Consider the following 27154-nt stretch of genomic DNA (forward strand, 5'->3'; position numbering starts at 1 on the left):
GGAGGAGTCATGAAGTATGTGGTGTATTTGGTTAACTTTGTGGTCATATTCTAATAAGATTATAAAAATATTCACTTGGAATCTGCAATAATTGTTTTAATTTAATTTAATCAGATTCTAATTTTAACATATAGTAGGCATTTGAGTACTGCATTAAATTTGAATTCTCAACAGTTCATAAAACAAACTGTCTTTTTTTCTCTACTATTAAATTTCAAGTTGAAATACATATCATAGAAATTCATTACACCATGCTGCTGGAATATAATTAATGTGAACACTCAATATGAGATTAGATTGGATTCTTTATTCATTTTTTGAAAATTAATTGGCATAATGGAATTTCCCATTATCAGTTTATCAGATTGCTTGAATTTTTAAGGAAAAAAATCTCTTCACATTCACAAATTATTTTTTCATAATAAATAACTATATTAAAATAGTCAAGGACTAAAATTAACTAAACTGTTTGTTTATTAATTTGCAAACATTAAATTGGAGCTAAATTGACAATAGAAGGAACCTATTATGATAATAGAAGATAAGCTACTGTCAACTTTTCATGCTTTTGTGGCTCCATGAGTATTCTTTTATTTCCATATCTACATATGGTGGGTAGAATGTTGTCCAGAAAGGCAATTTCAGCTTCAGAGCCTAATGTGTAAACATTTGGAGTAATATTTAGGATAAATGGATGTTCTACTAATCAACTTGTTTTAGAACATTAACTTGTTTCAGATTATATAGTTACCCTCTTATATTTTGAGCACATACTTCCTTTATTTTTTCTTTTTTAGATTACACTAGTATAGAGATTAACTCAATTATAGACATTTGTCCAAATGAAATGTTAGTGGATTCAATGCTCTAAAATCCTTGGCAGGTTCTAGCACATAATGAGGTCTCAACAAATGTTTCTTCTAATTACTATCATTGATATTTTCTGGGTCAATGATTATTGGCTTCACACTTTTTAAAATGTATTAAATAATGAGTAAAATTTATTGAAATGAGTAAAAATGATAGCACTATATTCTAGATACAGAATTTTAAAAGGGTAGCAAGTTAGAACTTTTATATTTTGTTTGATTAAATAGTAGAATATTTTAAGTTTCAATAAATATATTTAGTAGTTGCTTATCCCTTCATTAGAAAATATGATAAATAACTAACTTTTTCATATTAGTGTTAGTGTTCTCTTATTCTTCAGAGAAGCCAAATTTCATATACCATCTCGTATTCACACAAGTCAGTCCTTCCTCAAGTTTGAAAAAAAAAATGTTAAGATCATAACATTTTTAGTTGTATTAAAATCTGACAATTTCCCCTTGTTGTTCGTGCCAGTAGAGTGAGTATGGGAAAGATATGTTTTTAGAAAAATGTTTGTAAACTCCCACAGCTAGAGACACAGGAGAATATCAGACCTAAGGAAGAATCATGAAGTACATGGTGTATTTGGTTAACCAACACGTGTATGTGTATATATGAGGGAAAGTGTGTTTATATCATATCTCAAAATCTTACCTTACCATGTTTTATGTTCAAGAGTGAGCAGTAATTAAAAATTCCAACTGTGTGAAGTGTCTGTGTTTTCAGGAGTCTTTTGCTGAAAATCCTCACATTTTACTGCCAGCATTCATTCTTACCACAGCCATGGTTGGCTAGTCTGCTGCTACTTGGCCTAGTTTCTTTGCTCTCTCTGTCACTTCTCTGCTGAGCATCTCTGACCCCATTCTCTTTTCTCTGTGCCAGTAACTGCAGCTGCTAGAGTGTCACTACTGTCTGTTGTTTGCCCTTTTTTTCAATGTTGACAATGGAAGGAAGAAGAGCAGCTGGCATTGTTATCTCTCCTTAATATAGAAACTATGGAGGGGGAGTGGAGATGGGAAAGAAGGGCAGAGAGGCAGAACCAGAGGGAAACAGAGCAGTATTTTTCCTTTCTTTGTTATTTTCCAGCATTTATGTTCTCTGTTGATACAATTTGAAGTCGTAACTCAACTCCTAGTAATACACATATATATGCTTCAAAGAAAAAAGACAAGAAGCAATAAAACAGTATCGATAGAGCTTCAAATAAATAATGTTTGTGGGAGTGGTGCACTTTTTTTCTTTACCCAGGCTTAATATAGATACCTGCTATGGTTTGAACATCTCCTTTAAAACTCTTTTGAAATTTAATTACCAATATTTGTGGATTCAACTTGACTTGACTGCAGTCATCTTGAGTTGAAACTGCCATAATTAACTCTCAGTAACCCTGCTCGGGTTTTCCTGCATAGTTTCTTAGCATATTTTAAATGGACAAACCCATTAGAATGGTGTGTGGACTTTTATGACAGAATGCTAGTGCCAGGAATGTGCTTATTTGACATTTGCTTGAGATAAACCAAGTAAAATCTGTCTTGGATGAAGTCATTTTTTGTCCTCAGAAATATAATTCAGCCCCCAATAGCATGCATCTACTCCATCTTGCTTCCACTCAGGAGCACACTGCTGTCAGTAAGTTCCCCCAATAAATTGTGCTCCATGCAATCTTGGTTCTATCTGCCTTTTTTTAAAATTATTATTTTGGTCTCACAATACCTTGTAACCAGTTATTCTGTATTGGGACCAGGTTTTCCAGAACACAGAATAATGGTATTGAGAACTGGAGCCTTTTAAAGTTGGCAATGAATTAAGATGCTAACAAGGAAGTGGGTTAGTTATCCTGGGAGGGAGTTGTTATAAAGGTGAGTTAGGCTTCATTGGACTTCTCTTGCCCCCTGACCATGTGATACCCTTCTCCCTGTTATGATATAACAAGAGGGACTGCACCAGATTCTGGTACCTTGGACTCCTTAATTGCCCAAATGTGAGAAATCTTTATTGCCTAGTGTGCTGTTTTCTGTTCGAGCAGCAAAAATCAGACTAATACAATGTCATTCCGCCATGCTCTAAAATCTGACTTAACCTCATGAGAAAAAATAGTGGTTCTCAAACTTATTTACAGATACTCATCACCATTAATGACAATACTGCAACAGAGAAGGCTTTAGGCTCCCAAGAGAGTTTTATAATATTATAGCATAATGACTAGAGAATTTAATGTAGCAATGTAAGAAGCATTGTTAATTATGACAGGAAAAACAAATCAAAAAACCTGGGGGTGATGAAACATTTTTCCAGTTTCATATATATTCCTCTGTCTTTAAATATCTTATGTAGAGTCTGGGTTATAGCTCAGCATTAGAGTGCTTGCCTCACACTTGTGCAGTACTGGGTTCAATCCTCAGTATCACATAAAAAATAAATAAAGATATTGTGTTCATCTTTTAAAAATGTTATGTAACTCATTCTTAATTTATAATATTAAAAACCATGAGTTTCATGTAACTCATATGATCTCTTTTATAAAGGAAAGCAAATTCTAATAGCTAGAAACATACCCATCCAGAAATTTAGAGAAAAAATATTAGAAACAATTTCACAATGCAAATTTAGGATTAGCCATCTAGATCATGTTATGTCACATTAAGCAGAACCTGTCCCTTCCTTTTCACTAATGCAAGCAAAGCAAGAAAACTAATATTTCTTGAGTAAGTATGACTTTAAAATTAAGAAATAAAAAAATTCCAAGGAGAAAAGTTTAAGAAAGAGATTCAAGCTAATGTTGAATTGGCTGATGTGAAACAATGCTTCAACAATAAACAAATGACTCCATGAACAAATTGGACAGACATTCTTAAAATGAACTCGTCCAACTGGGACCTTCAAAATGCCACTAGTTCTGCCATGATGAAATTAAAATCCTTTTTGAAAGAGATTACTACTTTTAATTATCCAATTAATATTTTTACATCAAAATTCTTACTGCCTAACAAATATCTGGATTAAATGTCATAAAATTCTATATGAACTAAGGTTCCTTGGGGAAGAAAGCTTCAGTTCTATAGTTAGTCATCCCTTTGATCCAACTACATATGGCCTTCTTAGTATATGATAAGCTTTTAGCAGGCTGAGATGTCAAGTTTTACATTTTGCTTATAACGGAGTGCCAAGTGTGGTGTTTATTTTGTCTAAAAAGCAAATCAAAAGAATATGGGCTTTACTTTAATCAACTCAAGGGAGCACTTGAAACAATCATAAGGAAACACAAATTAGAGTTTGCTGTAGAATTGCCATTGATCTATTATAATTAAGAAATAATGTCTGAGGAACATCTTAAGGATCTCTTCATCAACAATGTGCATATTAAAATTACATTAATTTTCATCTTCAAATAATAGGATATAAGAATGCAAGTTGCTTCATATTTCAATCACAGCATAAAATTTTGCTCTTCAAAGATGTTTCTCTATATATTTAGTAAAATCTTTTTGTTTTAAAATATATATTCACATGTATATACACAAATATATATTGTGTGTACAATGTATTTATATGTGTGTGCACATGTATTTATATGTGCATGCAGTACATAGTGTATATGCCAGGCACCATTATAAATATTTTGTCATTTTTAACTCATGCAGTGCTCATGAAGTCTTCATGTGAGTTCATTTGTCTGTTATGGTTTATGTAACAAATTTTCTTTAGAAATTTCTCTAGGGTGAATTTTATTCTTGTTACCTTTAACAAGCTTGTTTTATGAAAAATTATGTCATGTTCTACATGGACACCTTTTCAAGCAATATGATGTCATATATATACACATACATACATATGTAAATGTATATAATTTCGTGGCTGGTATAAATCATATGTATGTGTATATATATATATATATATATATATATATATATTATATATACATATTTTTATAGCTGCTATATATTTCAGAAACTGAATTTCATTGATTATCCTATTCATGTGCCTGATACCCTTATGATGCTGTTACTCTAATCTGTTTTTTATCTTTAAACAAAACCCAAAAATTTGACAGAATTATAAGCTGTGTGTTTACTAAAATGCCTAAATATCAGGATAGTTAATTTGAGCTTTTAAATTATAATTTGTAAATAGTAATTTCTCATACAAAATATCTAACAATCCTTATTTATCTTAAGGACAAATGTTTTAAAGTATTCCATTTCCTTCGAAGATAGTATAGTCATTTAATTTATACTACATATAATTGTTTATAAGTTAAAATTACATATGTAAGATGAATATATTAAATATACATTTACGTACATGTTAAATAGAAGATATAAGTGAGGAGTAATAAAAGTATAAATAATGTCCTTTTATAAAAAAATTATATAGTGTGTTGTAACAGAATTAAAGAAAGGTTGAAAATATATCTTCCCAAATTTCTTCCAAAGTCAACATATGCTAATTATTAACTAAATATTTATAATAATTCTGTTCTCTTGAATCATATTAAGGAGAATTCTTTTATAGCCTTAATGATGTGTCAAGTTATAATTTTATGTAGTGTTCTCTTTGTCATGCATTTTATTAATTAAATTTTACGCATTTGCTCATGTTGAGTTCTGTTTAGATAAAGAGAGAGAGAGAGAGAGAGAGAGAGAGAGAGAGAGAGAGAACACACACCAATATCTATTGAGAGACTGTTTATATCCCAAGGAGTGAAGTTATTTTATAATCATTTCCTTTTTTAATTCTTCAGTATGCCTGTGGAAGTCAAAACAAAAGAGGAACTAAGTTTGCCATCTATGTTCAATTATAGCTTACACAAACAAGGTAGAAGGCGACATTTTTGCCCTATTTATCTGCAGCTATTTATTCTGCCATATTTATCTGCCCGATAGTTTACTAATGTCACTGTTTATTGTTCATCATATGAAACCCTTAAACAATCATTTGTATGAAGATTTTTAAAAGACAAACAACTTCCTAAAAATTTCAAGTGTAGAATGTCCTTGTAAAGAGAAGTTTAGGTGTTGGCATCTGGCTAAGAGGTTGTTAGCTAGAAAAGTTTTCTTGAAATTACGTTTTCTCAGGTGCCGTTGTCTCTTACCTCGGACCTTGTGGGATCCATCCTCATTCCTGTCACATACACCCCTTTCCCCAGTTTTCCAAAATGAAATAGAAAAAGTATCTGTCATTTGGAAAGCAGGAAGGAAATGAAGGGAAATGATTTCAAAAGCCAAGTCATAAAGGCCTTTCCCTTGTTTTGTCAATCACTCATTTGAGGGAAGCCCAATGCCAGGATCTGAGGACTCTGAAGACCAAGGTCTCCCGCTAGCAGCCATCACCAAATGATTGCCAACCATATAAATGAACCACCTTAGAAGTGGATCTTCCACCCCAACTCGAGAATTTAGATGAGTGTAGCCTAATGAAATACCCCCACCTGAAGCCACAATCCTCTCAGTCAAGCCACTCCCACTGTTTTATGCCATCAAGTTTGAGGTAGTTTGCTAGACATGATTTAATCACTGTACATGGTGTGCTCACTTGCTTGCCATTGGAAGGAAAGATGGATGTTGTCTGTTTTGTGTGGTTGCTTTAATCTTCTGACATAGCCACGGTTTTTACCTTATCATGGATATAGTTAGACTCATTCGATTATCAGAAGTAGACTCATTCTATGTTTAAACCAATGGTGACTTTGAAACTTATGTGAACTTTGACAATGTGAAACAATAAGGTATGTATCCGCATTCAGAACCCAGAAACCTGAATTATTTCACTGACTCACTTGCTTTTCTCACGGTTTGCATAGACTGTTCTCTTTCATGTCTTTGTGAGCCTTACTCTGAATGATCACAAGTTATCATGACCCTGATTGTGCCTCATGGTGCCTTTTTGCTGTGCATTCTTACAATTCCTGCTCTTTCTACTCTACCTTTTCCAGCATAATTGATTCCAACTACCTGCCAAAAGAATCTGATTATCTTTGTGGGAATTAAGACCATACTTTACTGACCAATTTCTGATCATATCCCCAAATGTATGCTAGGCACTTTGGCCTAAGTAGCTATTGTTAGACACTAGATTTAGACTCTGTGTAGTCACAGGGAGAGTCATCTTCAATCAGTGCTAAAAGAGTGACAGGTTCATTTAGAAGTGGCTTTGAATTAGGCATATGGCAGGCAATGCTCTTGACATATCTAATACAGTTTCCAGCCTAAAAATAGCATGGTTAAATGTCTCATTTCATTCTCCATATGTACAGTCAAAAAAAATTTCAACTACCATAACACTAACCATACATTTTTTCAGATACATTAAATTTGTATCTGCATTTTCTTTTAACATTGCCCTCTTTCATTTGTCTGCTGAAGTTAAGTCATTTTCTTAAATCCAACAGGGAAGCAGTCAATAAGACATCTAGCTTAAATGTTATGCTTACATAAATGCACTTTATCAAAAAATATCTCGCAGTGGTGAAAAGCTTAAGCTTTCAGGCAAGGAGAAGGACAAGCAAAAAGCCCATGTAATTGAAAAGTCAGGCACCTTACAAATGAGTAGCCAAGGAAAATAGCTGTTCAGTACTGTAGCATGCTGTTATGTGGTTGACTATTTTATTGCTATTACATATATAATATCATACAGTCTCCAAATGTATCTCCATATAGATAGCATATTTAATGGTAGATCTATCACTTTTAATATGATCATAAGGTCCTAATATATAAAATAAAGAATTTTATTGAAAAGCATTAATAATAAAGATCAGTAACTGCAATCAGGCATCTGTTCCACTGAACCATATTTTCATTAGAAGGTGTATGCTATTTTCAAAAAGAATTTTTACATTCCAGTTATGTGCTAAATGATTATTGAATTATGAAGTCTATAACTTTGAAGTTTTTATAGTCCAATTATGAATAAAAGAGATTAGAACAGATAATTCTTATTGTATATTAAGGAGTAAGTTAGGTGTTTCTCAGGCTTCTAAACGTGAAGAGAAAGTAATTTCAAACTCTTGGTTCTGGACAGGCGAACTATAAATAAAATACTATGACTTGGGGGAAAAACTAGGTGAAAAGTTCTGGTAAGAGATTCATAAAGACTTGATGTTTGATATGTGAGTGTATATGGTGAAAGGCATTTCATCAAATTCCATATGGATATACTAAGGATTTTGAGGATGTATACATATATGTGTTTTTAAACTAATGAATAGCATGACCAAAACTGAATTTATTATTAGTAGTTATTTATATTGTATGAAGTATATGTTAATATGATGAAAGAGCCATTCTTTTTATATTTAAGCAAGTGTTAAAATTTTGAAATAAATAGCAATACTATTATAGAAATAATGAGTGAAGACATGAGTGGATTTTTAAATATTTGCAATCATATTTAATATTCCTTATAATCAATTTAATTTTAAAATATTATAATTTATATTCTTATTTACTACGCTTGTGCAAACTTTCATGCACACACACACTTACACAATAATAGTCCACCTCAAATGTGGCAAGATAAATGATTTCACAGGCTCTTAGTGTAGTGCTTTGGGGAAATTTTGGAATTTAATTTAGGAACATATGTTTAAAACTTTAAATCTTCTCATACCTCTTGGGGAAATGTATAATAATGGAAATTCCTAAATATAAGAGTGAACATCATAGTAAATACACAGTCATATAAATTCATACATACAACACATACATGTATAAGTTAGAAGTCAACACTATTTATTGTGCCCTATTACTTGTAGTAGTCTCTGATCTAGGTACTAGGTTTGGATTGATAATTAAGAAATAAGGCATTTTTAAAAGCTGAAATCCATATTGTGGAACAGTTATTAAAATTTTGTTTGAACACTAGATTAGACATCTTAAAATGAATGAACAGAATGCAATATTATATGTATATATTGTATCAGAAATATCCTTGTTACATATACTTTATATGAAAATCAGAAAAATAATGAAGACATATAAGAAAAAGGCTTCATTATTATGCCAGGACAAAGCAATTCAACTTTGTTTTTAAATTTTGTGCAGTAAAATAGAATATGTTGTAAAAAGACAATAACAATATGTGTGAATTTTTTGTGTGGTGCTGGGAACTAATTCCAAGAACTTGTGCATAGTGGGTAGGCACTCTGCCCCTGATCTATGGCTCATGTTCCACACACATACAATTTTTAAATTATATCAGATCTGAATAAATTTTATCTATATAATATTTTTCTTTATGAATAATTTATCTATCTAGTATATTTTTAGTAAATATTTTACTTGGTTTGTTATACTTTTTAAATTTTACTAGACCATCAAAGAACATCATACTTTGTATTATTTTTTAAGCCATTGTAAAAAAATATAAAATACATCTTCTTATTACAAAATAAGATCATAAAACTGGATATTTATCTTGTATCTTGCTACCTGTCTGACCTATCTTACTAACTTTTCAGGACTTTAAATTTCTGTGACTTATTTTATCGTCAAAATTAGGTTATGTTATCCTCTAATTGACACTTATTATATATTTGTTTCTTGCTTTAATTATTTGTTGACTTCATTAAAATTAATTTAAGTAGTTATTCAAATCTATTATTTTGATTCTCCATTTATAATTTTGGTTATTTATTATTGTTTTATTGAATTAATTAGGCTTCTAGTCCCAACTTATTAGTTTACTAAGAGTGTCTATATTGTACTTAGTAACATTCAACACACTTTATCAGATGACATTTTTGTTTATTCAAATTATATTTATGATTCTCATTTTCCATTCTAATATGACAGGTTGAATTGATTTCTTAATTATGTTTCTACCAAATTATTTTCTTTTATTTCAGAAACATTTCTGAAACTTGTTAATATCTTGAAAAATTCTGCCTTAATTTTATTTACAATTTTGGTCATTGTAACATTGTCTTATAGTTCCTTTTCCTCTTCTACTATTATCAGGTATTAGCATCTATTTTGTGAACTTTAAAAAATTAATATCAATGTTTTTATCTTGAATTATATTCTAATAATATTAAATGTAATTGGAGTTATAAGATTTTTAAAAATCAATAAATATTTATGACAAAAATTGAGACTTTCAGAGAATTTCATAAGGAAATTATTTTTAAAAATATTTTAATCCTTACTATGGTTAATTTTATTCACTTTTCTTCTTTATATTGTGCTTGGGAACTTCCATTTCCTTGAAGTTTTTTATGGTATCCTGATTTAACAAACTTACTAGTAAAAAAATTCTGAATTATTTTTAAATAATCATAACTATAGTTCTTTCTTTCTCCTTCCCTCTCTCCTAATCCTCCTTCTGTTCCTTCTCATTCTCCACCCCCACCCCCCACCATCTATTTTGCTTCATAAACAAACTAAGTCTATGCATTATCCTTTATCTGAAACCCTTTGGGTCAGCATCTTGAGTTCTCCTTTTTGTTATGTTTTATATAAAGTGTGGTTGTATTTATTATTTAAAATATTCAACTTATTAATGAATTTAACATGTGTATTTTCTTTCTTGTTGTCTGAAATTAGCTAAACAATTACTGATTATTGGAATATACCTATAGAATAAAGAGGTACTTTGATTTTGTAGTTTACTTTGTGGCCACACTTAAAAATTTCCAGGAAAAATTGAATACACTTTTTGTGTCATAAACATTTATTATAAACCTGATAATTCTATCTTAATAATTATAAAATGTTTGTCTTTCATTCTCTTTTTTGTTCAAATACTAACAGTGATGTGATAAGGAGTCATGCTGTGATTTGTCAATTTTATATCTAGTCCTTAGAGTTTTTACCATATATTTTAATAACATGCTTTTAGATTATGTAATTTTGAATTTAATGTGCAGTGCCTTGAATTTTACCTTTTCTGATATTAGTATCACAAGCTCTCTATATTTGGTATTTTCTTATAAATGATTGTCTATACTAAAAATCTCTCTGAGCCCTAATGTTCTTAATTATTATTTTTTGTCGGGAAGGGGGGGTACCAGGAATTGAACTCAGGAAGAGTCAACCACTAAGCCCTATTTTGTATTTTATTTAGAGACAGGGTCTCACTGAATTGCTTAACACCTCACTTTTGCTGAGTCCAGCGTTGAACTCACAATCCTCTTGCCTCAGCCTCCTGAGCCACTGGGAATACAGGCCTGCACCGAGCTCCCAGCTGTCCTTAATATTTTAAAATGACTGTGTTTTGTCATACTACTAGGATTTTGTGCATGTCTTTTCCTGTATCTGTAAATCTAATCCTTACAATCTTCATTTATTACATCCTCACTCATCTTTCAATCTTAAAGTTTATCATTAAGGAAGTTCCCCACAGTTTCATCTATGTCTAACCTATACAACAAAATGATTCATGCTTTTGTATTCTGCTTTTCTATAACACATTAATATGGAAAATTTTCAGTTTTTCTGTCATGATTTGAATACCTTTTATCTCCACAACTAGGAAATAAGCTCTGTCAACACCGAAAGGGAGGTCCATCCTAACCTATGGATTGTTAGCACTGATTATTAATGCCTAACACATGCTAGATAATCAATGCTTACTAAGTAAATGGGTAGAAATATCAGGAAACCTGTCTACTTACCTTTATCTATAAGTGAAAACACAAGACGGATATTCGTTCAATTTTTGTTGAGACTATAGAATAAATTTTAATTACTTTTCATTGTGCTCAAATTCTGTAGCCTCATCTTCTATCGATTTTACTCTCTAATATACAAGATTACTTGATATTCTCTGAATATGTCATGATGTCTCTCATGGTATGCCTTGCACATAATATTTCTTGTGTGTAGATACCATCTGTATGTCTTTATGCCCCACAACCTCCTGAAAGCTTGGATAACATTTCCTGGCTTGAGCATCCTGGCCAAGGTGCAACAATTCTTGCACTACCCAACTTCTGTGCCTTGGGGATGACTGTTCTATTTATATTTACTAGAATATATATCTGTAATTATTTCCATGATTCTGTTCCCTCCCAGGTCTATAGTCTCTCCTTCAAAATAAGATCTGTCTTTTATTTTATTATTTCAATATATTTAATTGGCAATCGGAGCTAGCCTATGTTCAAAGTATACAACATGATTGATACATGTATATACGTGTAATACCATGATCAAATGAAATCAATATATCCATCACCACCCATGTGATCACCAGAACTTGTTCATCTTAAAACTGAAAGCTTGAAGTGTTTTCATATTTTTTTCAATCACATGGTATGCAACAATAACAACACTGCAAAGAATGCTGAAGGAATATGCACATCATTTATGCATGTTTTAATTAATATTATGAAGGAATTGGAAACACTGAAAAAAAAGCACAAAAAATGTTCACATTTAATGATTTATTTTTTAAGGGAAATACAGCAGGTGCTGAAAACTTCATGACTTAGACCTTAAGCCTCAACTAAGGAGTGCTAGACTAGAAACCTTCTTGGCTTTGCTGAATACAATCATGTGTTTAGTTAAAAATAAATAATATGGACAGAATATTCAGGGAATAATTAGATGTGGATAATTTTTCCACTGTGACCCTTTTTTTCATTTATATTGTTTTACTTTGAAAGTATAGGTTTTGTTTTATTTTGATATTTTTTTAAAAAATGACATTTCCTTGAGAATATTTTCAATTAGTATTTTTTATTTCTGTTTGAATAGTTTAACTCTCTACTGAATAATCCTGCTATAATATTTAATAAACCTATTTGTCTAGAGATAACTCATTATCTCTTCATTGAATAAGAAAAATATTTTAGACATATTTTCATTTGATGTGGTGTAAATTTGTGAATACTTATAGCTACATTCTGTGTTCCAAATTCTGTATTTACAAGAATTATTATTCTTCAGGAATATTTAGGTAGGAATATTCCATATGATGATTATTTAGCATTTTAAAAATTACAAACTTTTCTATCAGCAACTGAATTGTCAACTAAATAGTTTTAATGATCAAAGCTTGTTCCAAAATGCATTTCAATAAAATATTATGTTCTTTTCAATAATGCATGAAACTGTCTTTGTATATTAGCAAAATCTTTATTCTAAAGAAAAAATGATTATTTAAAGGAATGCACAGAGAACATTAATAGTGGACTAGGAGTTTTTGTTATTGTTGTTTTGTTAGTTTAAAGTAATTTGTAAAATTTACTGTCACTATTATTACCTATATGTTCTATCCTAGAAACTTTGTCCTTTTTAATGTTTATTTATATAACATGTGACCAAAAATATCTTTATTCATTTTTCTTTCTCTTTCTTTTTAACATGCTGCAGTAGCTAACATATTATGGAGAGAAGAAGGTATTAAATTCCACTATTTATGATATGGTTGTAACTATTTTGCTTGATTTTCATTATGTTTGGTGATTATCATTCATTTTGATAATTAGCATATTATTTTTGCTTTGATTTAATTACATTTCCATATCTTGTGTAAAATTGCTATCGTTATATTTTTTTCACTTTGTATCTCCTTGAATAATATTGGTATGTAGCCAGAAAATTACACTATAATATATTGAAATGATTTTAAGAGTATAAATTTCAGTCAAAGAACCACAACAATTGCAATTAACATAACTTGCATAATAAACCTTGATTAAGTGAGAATAAGAATAATTATAAAATTCATTGCCTTAGAAAGGGAATATAATAAATTATATAAGAAAATGGGTTGCAAGCTTGCAGGACCTCAATTCAAATGTCTTTGCCACTGCAGAACATAGAAAAAGTGGGCAGCCTTTTTAAGTCACAATCTTCTTATCTCAAAAATAAGAATAGTTGTTGGTTCCTTAAACATAGTCAGCACTTAATAAATGGTGTTCTCAAGCATTTACAATGACCATTGTGTTTTTTTTTTTTTAACCAGTTAGTAAAAAATCCTGAAAGAATGTGTTTGTCCATGTACTTCAATTAAATTTTTAGGAGATAAATGTCTGTGAGCCATAATTTCACTCCTGTTAAATAACAGCATGAACTGTCTTCACAATCCACTCTACAGACACTTCCTCTTCCCCAGTTATAGCTTCTAAAAGAAATGAAATTTGCTGCTCCTGTGAGAACCAGTATCAGACTAAAATAATTCTGGAATGTTGCCATCCACTTCTGTTCTCAATGATGAGCTATTCTACCTATTTTCCCTGTGTAATATTTGTTGCTCCTTAGGTCTTTTGTTGAAATTCCTTTAAAAATGACTTAATAAAGAGGTTCTAGTGTAACTCCATGGTATCCTTCTATTTCACTTGGATATCTCACATTTCAGTGCTCACAATTCATTCGTTATTGAAACCTGTATCAACATATCTTTTGATATACTATTTTCCCTCTTGAGATCAAATAAATATTTCTATAAATTGTCTTCCTTCTTGAGATCAAATAAATATTTCTCTGGGCATTTAAAAAATTCGTTCCATTTCATCATTGTAATAGAAGATATAACATCTAAGGAGTCTGTGGTTGAATCCCTCAGATATGGCTCTAATGGCTTATTGTTGGGAAAAACTGGATGAATAATTTCGCCTAAGCCAGATCCTCTACCACAATGCTTGAAATACAATTGGTACTCTCCTTACAAATCTGTGATAGGTGAATCAACTTAAGGTATGCGAAACAAATATTGTCATTACATTTTGAATTTGCATCACAAATGTCATGAACATTATTACTTTAGAATAATCTTAGCGCATAATAACAATTTAGTAATATTCTTCAAGCCACTCTCAAAAGTAAACAAGGCCTTCAGATTGAATAAAAACACACTGAAATTTATTGTATGAAACCAATTTATTGAAACATTTTTTCTAGTATGTTTGGGAGATATAAATTCTCAGTAGTTAGTCTCCATCAATTGATCATACTCTCACTCTTAATGATTTCCTTTGACACAATAAATGCTTGGGAAAAATATCTATTTAGATACTTTTCAGATAATTTCAAGAAACATAAGAAATGACTCTGTGAAAATTTAACTTTTTAAAAAATTTTATGTGTGATCATTGTCATAATATTGTTCCTTAAACAAGATTTTAAAAAATAGATCCCAGAAAACTACATTTTTTATTTTGATTCATAGACATATGTAAATGATTCTTTACTCTGCCACAATTATTGGAAAGGCATTGCAGTTAGAATTTTAATGATTAAATGTAATCACAATTACATGTAATGGTAACTAGAGAGACAGATGAGTTTGAAGAATCATTGAATCTTGACAGTGTATATTAAAAAGTAAATTTCTATCACCATTTTTGAAAATTAGAATAATAACTAATATTTGTATTTTGCATAATAGTTATATATATTATATTATTTGTTATTATTCTATTTTTCTGAGATTCAATTTTATTATCATTCTAGAATTGTTTGATTTGGTTATGTTTGCATCTTTATTATGCTGCAATCATGTATCCCAGAGAACATCAACTGAAGAATTTCAGACACTTTAAGGTCAATAATAGTGAAAATGACAATACTTTGCATAATTTCATTTTATGCATTGGTGTTAAAGCTATATAATCTTAGGCTAATAATTATATGATAGATTTTTTTTTAACATAAGCCTTAGATTCTAGCTTAACTAAGAGTAATCTAAAAAAAATTTCCCGATTTTAGAATGCATTATCTACCACTTCAAGTTGGAATAATGTCCTCTATTTCTCTGTGTTCTGGTTTCAGTTCTTTTCTACTCATCATTATAGCTTATAAGAATGTTGAAAGGCAATGTTAAGAGAAGAAATATCTCACTCATTTGTGAACAAATATTTTAAACTATCCATTAAATGTTCTCTAAAAACTTTGGAAATTTAAGCATATATAAGACAATATTGGCTCCCAAGAAACGTTAAATCTACTGGATTAAAGCTCAAATCATTCTTACTACCAGTCATTTCAGTAGATTTTAAAATGCAAATTATTGATTTTATTCAATAATATATTTATTATAATCAAATAGAATAAATATAATTTAACAAAATATTTCCTAATATTTATTTAATAAGCAAGTAGTTTGGATGTGTATTATTAAGTCTAAGAATAATAAATGCTTTGTATAGCATAAGCACTGGATTAAAGGAATTTAAAACATTTTATTCACTGAAAGTCTTATCTTATATACTTACTTAAAGATTGGTTTTAGGTAATATTGTTTAATCCAATTTACCTAATACTCAGAAAGCCCACTTCCTGGATTACTAGTGCCTGTAAAAAAGGATGGCACAATTCTTTCCAAGAAACTTTGTAGTAAGGATGAAAGAGTAAGCAAGTCATGAGTATATGTGTTTATTGGGGATCAAACACAGGGCTCCATCCATAAGCAAGTTTTATTTCAGTTGAACATACCATAAAGACCTTTTTGAAGTTCATTGATATAATTTTATTGTGTATATGAAGATGTTATAGCTTCAAAGATAAGGTACAAACAATAGGAACATTTATGCACTAAAAATCTATCTCTGCTGAGTTATTTAAGGTGATAATGCAATGTTGTCCATCTGTTCTTGTTACTCCTTAAGTTTAAAAATGGAATTTCTTCAGTATTTCTTTTTTTTAAAAAAAAAAGGTAAAGCATTCCTTTTTCTTAAGCTTTATTTTATTTATTTACTTTTAAGTGGTGCTGAAGATCGAATCCAGTGTCTCATATGTGCTAGGACCACTGAGCCACAACCCCAGCCCCTTCTTTTCTATTGCAATAAAGCATATATGTTAAGGGTGACAGGAAAGTCAAATGATAATAGCATCAAGGAAAGATTTTGTGCAATATGAAAACTAGTAAAATACCTTTGATTCCCAAATCACAACATCATAGAATTGTCACTTGCTATTGACAGTTATATAATTGCTAAAGCAATGATAATTTAATTCAGAGGAAGAAAAATGTCACCATAAACTCTCTTCTATGGGTAAATAATATATGCATCTACCAGTCAGAAAGAAACCAAATTTTATCATTGTATAATCATTATCATTATATGGTCTGTATGCTATGTATAATAAAAGGTACAATTATCTTACCACAGTATACCATTGTTTTTGAACAGATTCCCATTTCCAAAGGATTGAGATAGGAATGTGCATTATGAAAGAAAAGTGACCACAACACTCAGAGCAACCAAGAGATCTTTATTGCAGCAGTGCAACAGAGGAGAAAAGAGAGAAAGAAAAGAGAGAGTGAGAAAGCACGTGCAAGAGAGAGACAGAGAAAGCAAGAGAGAGAGGCCCAGCAGGAGGGAGTTTTTATAGCCCAAATCTAATGGGGTCTCTGGGTCTGCAAGCTGCCTTGTTGGCACACAAGGGGGTTAAGTGTTAGGCCTGGAGTGGCGAGTTGAGTGTTTAGCCTTGAGCGGGGGCTTGGACGTTTGGGCTTGAAGCAAACAGGTGATAAAGAACCAGACGGAGGGTTAGAGAATCCAGGTCATCCTGCAGCTAACTTTGTTTGGCATGACCTGCAGACAGCTTACTCAGCCTGTCCTGCACCTAACACATTACATCCATTTTTTTTTTCCCCTCAGTCCAATTCATGCATTTAAAGGTGCAATATTGATTAGAAAATCCTCTGGGAAATATTTCTTTCTTATAAGACTTCAAATAATTCTTGCTTATGTCTCTTCTCTGTATAGAAAAATAAAAGCAAAAAGAAAGCTCACGAGCAACAAATAAATTATGGATTACTTTCTAGAGTCTCTATATTCCATTACATTAACAATCGACCTGGAAAAGACAAAGTATATGTGTCTGTCTTCGCTAGGGTGAAAAACAAAAAACAGCCGTCATGTATTCCCAATCTTGTGGAACTAGAATGACAGAAGATTTCACTAAATTTGTTAATGTTTTTAATTTACTGCAACAAAACTAATTAAAGAAGAGAGAGTTTTAGTTTAAATTGACATCATATACTTGAGATCCAGGACTCCTTAAAAACTTTAAATATTATTGAGAACTGAAGATGTTTTGTTTGTTGGGCTATCTCTATCAGTATTCAGATATTAGAAATTAACGCAAGAATTTTTAAAAATTGGTAAAATTTTAAGAACATGCATAGTATCTGAGAGGTGTAACTCTATGACCAAACATATGCTTAGCATGTGCCAAGGGCCAGGGATTGATCCTCAGCACCAAAAAAAAAAAAAAAAAAAAAAAAAAAGTATAAAATAAAACCATAATAAAACAATTACATGTCACCATAGATCATACTTTATATTTTAAAATACACATTTTCAAAAAAATAGCAAATTCACATTGTTTTACATTTTCCAAATTTTCAAAAAATTTTAATGGAAGATGCTAGATTCTGTGTTTCTTTCTGCATTTGTTAGAGAATTAGAGAAAAAATGCAAATGATTTTTGGTATTATTATGAATATAGTTTTGACTTGACAGACCTCCTGAAGGAATCAAATCTAGAAAATGTTTTACCAGAAAAACAACATAAATTTTAACAGATCGGGCTGGGATTGTGGCTCAGTGGTTGAGTGCTTATCTCGCATGCAGGGAGCACTGAGTTTGATCCTCAACACCACATAAACAAATCAAATAAAAATATTTAAAAAAAATTTTTTAACAGATCATAGATACTGGGAAAACAGGGCTTAAAATAAGATATCACAGAAAATGGAAATTTAGCATGGAAAACTGAAATTTACCAAGCAAATGATCATACAGACTAATTAACACTCCCATGTTAAAAAAAAAAAAAAAGTTAAGTACTTATTCTGTGATTTGCCTCTGATCTGTCTGAATGAGAAGAAGGAAATTTATCTTCTTTGCCACATTCTCTTATCCTTTCCCTTCATAAAAGATATGGAAACCAAGTAGTAAATATGAATATACACAAATACATTATTGTACTGTTTACACATGAAACTAATGAATGCACAAATGAAAATTCACATGACCCTTTAACTTCTAACATCTCTATCAGGTATTTTACATTACTCTCTCCTGAGTATATTTTTAACAAATTTACAAAACGATAATGTTGTAGCAGCAAATTTAAAAAGAAGCACATCTTATTCCTATGTTCAGATAATAAACTCTGCTGCTAAAAATCTAAATAATACTTTTGAGGAACAAAGTAAGCTTTAGGAAAAACAAATGGCCTAATAGTGCCTCTCTTGTGTGAGGAGGAGAGAAATTCACAGAAAGCTCTAAAAGCATAGATAAAACATCATGTCACAAGTGGTATGATTAATACATTAGTATTTATTGTATTATTATAACCAATATATAGTATTTGCTGTCATTATTTTTAATAAACACTAAGGAGTTATATTTCCACTAAAACAATCAAATAAAAAAACAAGAACTCAGCCTTGCATAATGTATTTATATTTCATCTTCTATTTGTAATCTCTATTTTATAATTTATAAAAATGCTTATATGGATTTCATACATTTAAAAGCAAGGAGTGGACTTTGAGATATAAAAGAATGATTTGAGTGGATTAAGTGGTTTTTAAAGGAAAATATAACTCAGAAATTTCATTGGTGCAATGAATTACAGTGGAATCCCAATGATTCTGTTGTGCACAAATTGTAATAAAAGTAAATAGTATGCTAAAAGTATCCAGAGGGCTGGAGGGAAATATATCCAGAAACTTTGCAAGCAATCTGGACTCCATAATTCTTAATTTCAAACATACTCAAATTCATGATTGTAGGGAAGAATTTTATAAGATCTATTAGAAGGCAGTTATGTTCATTCAAAACTAGGAAGAGCTTTGTGATAAATATCAACCATAGTAGGTAACTGGCACAGTTGAAAATCAGACACCATGTAACAACTTTCTTATCTTCATAAGTTTCAACCAGAAAATTCAGGGCCCAGTAATGTTAAATTGATAGTTATTGATATATAGGACATATCAATCTAATGTTAATGTTTAAATGCAGGTTTTGCTGATACAAATCAAAATTTTTGACATAAACACTGATAGTATTTGTTATGTTTTATCCTTTAGGAATGGAATTTACATTTCTTTATGCACAACTATACTTACAAATTACAGCTGATAAGTACTAAGTTTTATTTTATAAATAGTATGACTTGAATTTAGTTCTTGCCACTTCTGCTACTGTTCAGGAATATTCTATCTTAATGCAGTGCTCTCTGGAAACATAAAGCATAACTAACTGATAAAGACTGCATTATTGAAATACAAGTACTGTGAATTATTTATAAAACAATAAAATGTGTCAAACAATCTGAAGCTATTTAAAATGCATATATATTACTAGATCAAAATAATATCATATTCTATACAAAAATGTATACACACTTTATGAATCTGAATATGCTATAATTAAGTTTGAGTAAATTTTTCTCTGAATCGTAAGAATAGATACACATGGCTAGATGGAAGAAATCTGTGACTTTTTTATTTACTATGAGCCTATTTAGAAGATTAAATATGACTTAAGTTCAATAAACAAATATGTGCACAAATCAATAAGCTTTTATTGTGATCCTCCATGGATTTATGCCTGAGGTAAACTTAGTGGTAGTCTTATAGGTGGTCTCAGCTGAAAAAAAAAATATGCAGAGGGAATTTATTTGTATTTAAATAAATTATCTTTCTCCCTATAGATCTCTTTAACATTTAAGCATTTTAAGCAACAATTGCTTGTCTTTCCAAGTTATAATTTCAGTATTATCATCAATCTTTCAAAGAGCATGTACTATCATGAAATTATGTAAGATATAATTAGGCTGAATAAATTTGATTGAACTAATCAGTACAACTGGAGAAAGAAGCTATGCAGTCTAGGATCAGAAAAGGAAGACTACATGGGCTCAGAGCTGAGCACATCGAAACAGAGCCAAAGCAGAGAAAACAATAGAACAGGTGTGCATGAATATGCGGAAGCTCTCTAGGCTCAGTCCTTGGTTAATCCCAACTACACTGCAGGTGTCAACCTTGTAGCCCCCTTCCCCCACTAGGTGTGGATAAATTCTGTGATGCCACACAACCAGTTATATAGTGGGGAAAAAATTAAAAATATGATTTAAATCCTTACACTGTGATTCTTCTAGGGCTTAATATTAATTCATTCTAATTACAGAAATAGAACCTCAAAATTGCCAGTATAAAACTAATATGTGAATACCTATATAGGATTATTTTGACAAAAATAGATTGGAAAATATATATTCTCTGAAATCAAATACACTTGGTATTTTGTCCCTAAAAATCTTTATGTGAATTAAACTCACACAAAGAATGAGGTTTAATTTACCCCAGTGAACTCTAATAAAAATAAGAGAATAACACTGATTCTTCAGTGATTATTTTTACCCCCTAATCAACACCTACATTAAGCGAGGTCGGTATCCAACAGAATGTATGTGTCAAAGAGTTTATAATTCCATTTATAGTTCTTTTAAAATGCATGAATCATTTATTGAATTATATTTAAAAAATCACTGAATTGCAGAACAGGAAGAATAAAGCAGAATGTCTGCATAATATCACAAAGTGGTTCTAGCATACAGTGAAAGTCCTATGTGGTTTGCTTTATTAATGTTACACAACTTGACGAATTGATCTCCTGTTAGAAATATGAGGGACACTGAATTTTTGTTGTAAAGGTTTCTGATAATTTTATTTTGAACTTTTGAATGTGTTTTTGTTCTTAAGGTCTGGGAATTGGGAACATGTTCTATGTTTTTTATGAAGATGGAATCAAAGTGATACAACCCATAGAATGTGAATTTCAAAGGCACATTAAGCCTAGTGAAAAGCTCCTTGGATTTCAGGCAAGTATCTAAAACATTCCTTTGCAGTTTTATGTAGCAATTTTTTCAAGTAGAATTATGTTTTGAAAATACAGTGAAACTTATACATATGTGAAACTTGTGTTAGAAGGAAAATATTAAATCTGTGATATTGACTGTTGCTCTGTGAATCTTTGTATCTGAAAAGAAAAATAAAACAACATATTGTATACTCATAAATACTTGTTTATAATTACAATGAAGGTGATAAAAGCAAAATTTCAAGAATAAACAACATGAAATAACTTCCCTTAACTTCTGTTTTTAAGATGATTATTATTTTAATAAAATGAAGGAAAGTGGCATGTGAATAATTTGTGGGAAGTCAGATTATATTATATGCTTTATGAATGTTGATTTTATTCATTATATTCATGGGGTCTCAATGAATGGGAAAATTTAGATTAAGTTAGAGGATATCAAATCCTATATTGATTCATTTTTTTTAACCATAGAAATTTTAATATACAAATTTGGGTATCAAATTCAGAAAATGAAAAAAATAAAAGCTCTGGAAATATATGTATTGATTATTTATATTAAGGACATTCTGTTATTTTTATAAGTACTTAATTTTTTTTCATTGTTGTGGGTATATATATATATATATATATATATATATATCTCCAGATAAATTTTTGTGTACACTACAATATGGAATACTAAAATTGTTCATGCTATGTATGTGTTCCTACACAAGTACTATAAACACCCAAAATAAGATTAGGTATAAGGAACCTTATCAAGGAATCCTCTCCTGAGAGTCATATTTAAAATTCACATGGCCATGGTATATGAGTAAAAAAAATATGTTTGTTCATAGATTAAATGAATAAATAGATCTACCCGTTTTTTGTTATTATATCTTCTCAAGTACAGAAGCATTTTAAAATACTGATGTAACTTTCTTTTATATTCCTTATAATTCTAAATTCATTTTAATAAGTTATGTTTATGTGCATATATATGAATAATAAACACATGAATAAAGATATATATTTTTGCTTCTCAAAAAGTAAATAATTTATTTAATGTTAAATTCATACTTCTTAAAAAAAATGCCTGGATGAGAGTTCTAGGTGAACATGCAGATACAGGAAGAATCATATCAAAATGATTATTTAAAATCAGACTGATTTTTTTATAGCAGTGTTCCTCTCTGATTCTGATTAGAATCAATAGTTTCATAGCTCACTGACAGATTTCTCATGGCATTTAAATTTCATTTGTGAATACTAATAAGATAATGTGTTACTCCTTATCATGCAACTGTGACCTCATGAATATGATTTGCAAATTTGGAGAGAATATTTTTCCTTCCTACGTGTGTGCTATTCCAGTGTATTATGACTCCATATCATGTATTTTGGCAGCTTTTGCATTGCTGTGACCAAAATATTAACAAGAACAACTTAGCAGAGGAAAAGTCTATTTTAGCTCACTATTTCAGAGGTCTCAGTTCATAGATGGCTGACTCTATCACTAGGGGTTCAAGGTGAGACAGAACACCATGGCTAAACCCCAAAACAGAATATAATCCCCAAAGGCAACCCCCTCTACTTCCTCCAGCCAAACCCTATATGACTATATTTACTGGCCAGTTAACTCATGAGTGGATTAATCCATCAATTAAGTTATGCCTTTCATAATGTAATTATATCCCTTCTGAAGGTTTTTATTTATCTCAGAAATTAGCTTTGGGGTGACACCTCATATCTAAACCATAACATTATGTAATGCAATTCTTAAAAAATGTTTTTTTTTCCATAACATTTTTGATGACTCTGGATAAGATAATTTAAACATTAGGAATCTAAACTTGAAAAACAAGCTAAAATTTGATGTGTTAGTTTTGTCACATGTCTGATGCAAAGGAATGTGAACTTTATTTACTTGAATTTCTGTTCCCTTGAAGACTTAATGAGATATCATTCTGAAACAGTAAAACAGAAAAATTATCCATATTTATTCATTTCAATGTATACAGACAATTCTAAATGTGGTATCAATTAATTATTTAAATCAAAGCAAAATATGTAAGCAGGAAAAACAAATATATATAATGTACATATTAAGACCTATATACAAAAAGTTTTATACGCTTTTCTATAAAATTAAAAATTAAAGAGAAGCTGGGCATGGTGGCACATGCCTGTAATCCCAGCAGCTCAGGAGGCTGAGGCAGGAGGATCCCAATTTCAAAGACAGCCTCAACTACTTAGGGAGGTTCTGTTTCAAAAAAAAAAAAAAGGTGGAGTGTGCTATGGCTGTGGCTCCATGGTTAAGTTCCTTTGGGTTCAATCCCAGATAACAACCCGCCCCCCACCAAAAAAAAAAAAAAAAAAAAAAAAAAACTGAAGAAGAGATTAAAATGATGGCAAATTTAGCTTATTTCTTCCCATCAGATTACTCTTATTTAATGTACAAATTAATAGTGACAAAGCAGTGACAAATTTCTCATTACTACAAACTAAGTTACTACATCAGCCAAGTCACAGCTCCTGGAAATATAGAGTCCAAGCTGCACAGGTCAGAGTAGGATGATAAAACATGAATGAATGTAGCCTTCAGGTTAAAGTTTGTAGATCAGTCTAAAAACTCAAGCAGAAATTCTATGTTGAAGCCTTGAGGGAGATTCCCCATTTTTGCTCTTTGGAGACCCATGTTCACTATGGAGGATAACCTGTTTCACTTGAAATTAACTGGTGTTAAATATTAACCACCTGCACAAGCACCTTCACAATAAGAGCTAGAAGTATATTACCAAACAACTGGGTATTATGACCTAGGCAAGTGGATATACATAACCCGCCTTTACCTTTCCTCTCTTGCATTCAAGGACTAGGTTTAATTCATGTTTGTGTTCCTGACAAGTTCAGTACAATGCCTTAGACATGACAAATGGTCAAGAAACATTGGTTAAAATGACTTTAATAAGTATTCTCTTGCTTATGGTCTTTCCTACTCATTTTCTTAAGCATTCTCTAAGTTTAAAGATGTAGATGCATACATCTAATTTCTTACCCATGATAATATTTTATCTTACTTTACAATTCTCACAAAACCATTGTCTTCTGTGTTCGTGGTAAATGTTTCATAGAATACTTCATCATTGAATTGTTTCAGGATAAATTAACCTCATGGGTTTATTAATTCAGAATCACATGGTCAAATGGTCCTGTGTGGATATACTGTAGAAGACAAATTCTAGTATAGGAATAAAGCTAGTTTATCTGATTGTAGAAAATAAATCTCTTGAGTACAAGTAGGGAAAATGAGGTTTTTTTGGAATCATTTTCCCCACAAAAAAGAATTAAACATGGATATAGTATTTTTGATATTTGCTTCAACATTAAGGGAATTGTAGCACTATTCCCATTATAACTTGTTGATAAGTAAATTTTAGATAAAAGCTGATATATTTAGAATATAGAATCTTCCAGCAAACCTCTCAGAAGATGCTAATGGTTTGCTCTAAATTAAAATTCAATTTTGGTGCAATGTCAGATAACATTAGGTTTCAGCTTTTGAGAGTGAGTTGGTGAGGATTCATAAACAAGCTTTCAGATATTCTTTCACTTTTTCCCCCTTTTTTGTTCTGTGGTTTTACTAGATAGGATTCTTGCTATATTTAATCTTAGCCTTATACAGGATTTCATCTTGTCGCCTAGAATATGAACTTCAAGAAAATAGAATTCTATGTCAGACTTATGGATTCAGAAATCAAACTGAAATGAGTTTGGAAAAAGATGTTTAAAATTACAAGGTCAACAATGACAATCTTTTCCAATATTGCCTACTTTTTCACTCTTTTGGTTTTCAACTATGGTGTCATCCTTATCTGTCACTCTCTTATTGTTTAATGGTCTTTAAATACAGTCACCTTCTATGCTTATAGATCTGGATTATTATAGATCTAAATGCTCTTCTTCACAAACACCATGGTGTTATGTATTCTTAATGTCCTAGAAGAGCTTTAAAGAAAACCACCCCTGTCTTATTGTACATAGGTTCTATATTATAGAACTTAAAGGTTCTATTCCCAGTTTATTTTTTTGTTTGTTTTTGGTACTGAGGATTGAACTCAGGTGTGCTAAACCAGTAAGCCACACATACCCAACTCTTTTAATATTTTATTTAGAGCAGAGTCTCACTGAGTTGCTTGAGGCCTAGCTAAATTGCTGAGGCTGACTTTGAACTCACAGTCCTCCTGCCTCAGCCTCCCAAGCCACTGGGATTACAGGAGTGTGCTACCATGCCTGGCCTATTCCTAGTTTTAATGCTAATTAGAATGATACAAAGAGTATCAACTGAATTCACTATCCTTATTACAAGAAGTCTGATATGAATCTCTAAAATGTTTTTATTCTGGTTTTAGAATTTCTGCATTTGAAAATTAGTACTTTATTAGTATAAGATTTGTATATAGGAATATGCTGTCCGCAGTGTCCAAAATACTTAGATATTAAAAAACGGACACTGAAATTAGAAATGGGGAATGTGGTAGTCCACATCTTTTTCTCTGAGGGTGTTCCCTCCTTCTCTGGAGGAAAACAGCCTTGGGGGCATGTGTGAATTCCCTTAGTAATACTTACAATTACCATTTTTCCTTCATTCTGTTTCTAATCCAATTATTACTTTTCCAAACTTGGTCCACAAAAATACTTGTTAAAACACTAACCCTTTCTCACAATGTGGACAATTCCTTTCCCCATGAATCAGTGAACAACTTTTTCATTCAACATGCCAGAAAGGTAATCAAAATGTTTCCCCACTTAGTCTTTTCTCTGTGGGTCTCTATTCAAACATGGCTTAACTTAGAAAGAATTATAGAATGATAAAAAATTAAGCTTTTGTCCCTTTGTAGTTACAATGATATCCTATGAAGAGTTTCCTAAGGAAAATAATGTAAACTGCTTATAAATATTCCTTAGAAGATTATTCTGTAGATTTCAAAAGAAATAAGTTTATGAAATTAGTCATTGAAGTGCTAGATTTAAAAAGGTCTTTTAATGTTTTATTTAAAATCACACTGTTTTACAATTCTCACTTTGCATTTCTATCAGACTTCAGTATATAAGCTAAGCATTAGGAGGTGCAACAGGGGCAAAGCTTATAAAGTGTGCAACAGCATCCAATGGAGTAATACAGCATTATTAAGGAAGTCCAGAAACATTATCTAAAACAGTAAATGAAATCCTTTTCAGAGATTTGTGCCAAATACCAAACAATGTGACAAGAATCGTGTGTCTCAGATAATCCATGGCCAATATTTACAAACATTTTTATATGACTAATAAGCACCCACTTATACACACAAAAAGGTAACTTCCACATACTTTAGAAAGAAATGTAGTTAAGGTTACTAGAATTTTTCAAGAATTACTTTTTAAGGGTAATTTGAAGAGTTTTAACTGATAGAAACACCATCAATAACAGATATTGTTAATCATAAAAAAATTGTACTTGAGATTTACAAA

The 27154-nt window shown here is 30.8% G+C and overlaps 1 protein-coding gene across 3 annotated transcripts in view; it reads left to right on the plus strand.

The window, feature by feature from the left end:
• Fstl5 (follistatin like 5) overlaps positions 1–27154 on the plus strand; it is a 721807-nt gene that overhangs the window by 596800 nt on the left and 97853 nt on the right. For 2 of the 3 annotated variants that reach the window (XM_071614852.1, XM_027926695.3), the window contains exons 10-11: positions 13182–13208; positions 21538–21656. In XM_071614852.1, the coding sequence (XP_071470953.1) occupies positions 13182–13208; positions 21538–21656 (146 nt within the window). The remainder of the gene's footprint in view (positions 1–13181; positions 13209–21537; positions 21657–27154) is intronic. The other variant, XM_071614853.1, reaches the window with a different exon arrangement.

The sequence above is a fragment of the Marmota flaviventris genome, chromosome 7, assembly GCF_047511675.1.
Source record: "Marmota flaviventris isolate mMarFla1 chromosome 7, mMarFla1.hap1, whole genome shotgun sequence".
In the NCBI taxonomy this organism is placed as follows: domain Eukaryota; kingdom Metazoa; phylum Chordata; class Mammalia; order Rodentia; family Sciuridae; genus Marmota; species Marmota flaviventris.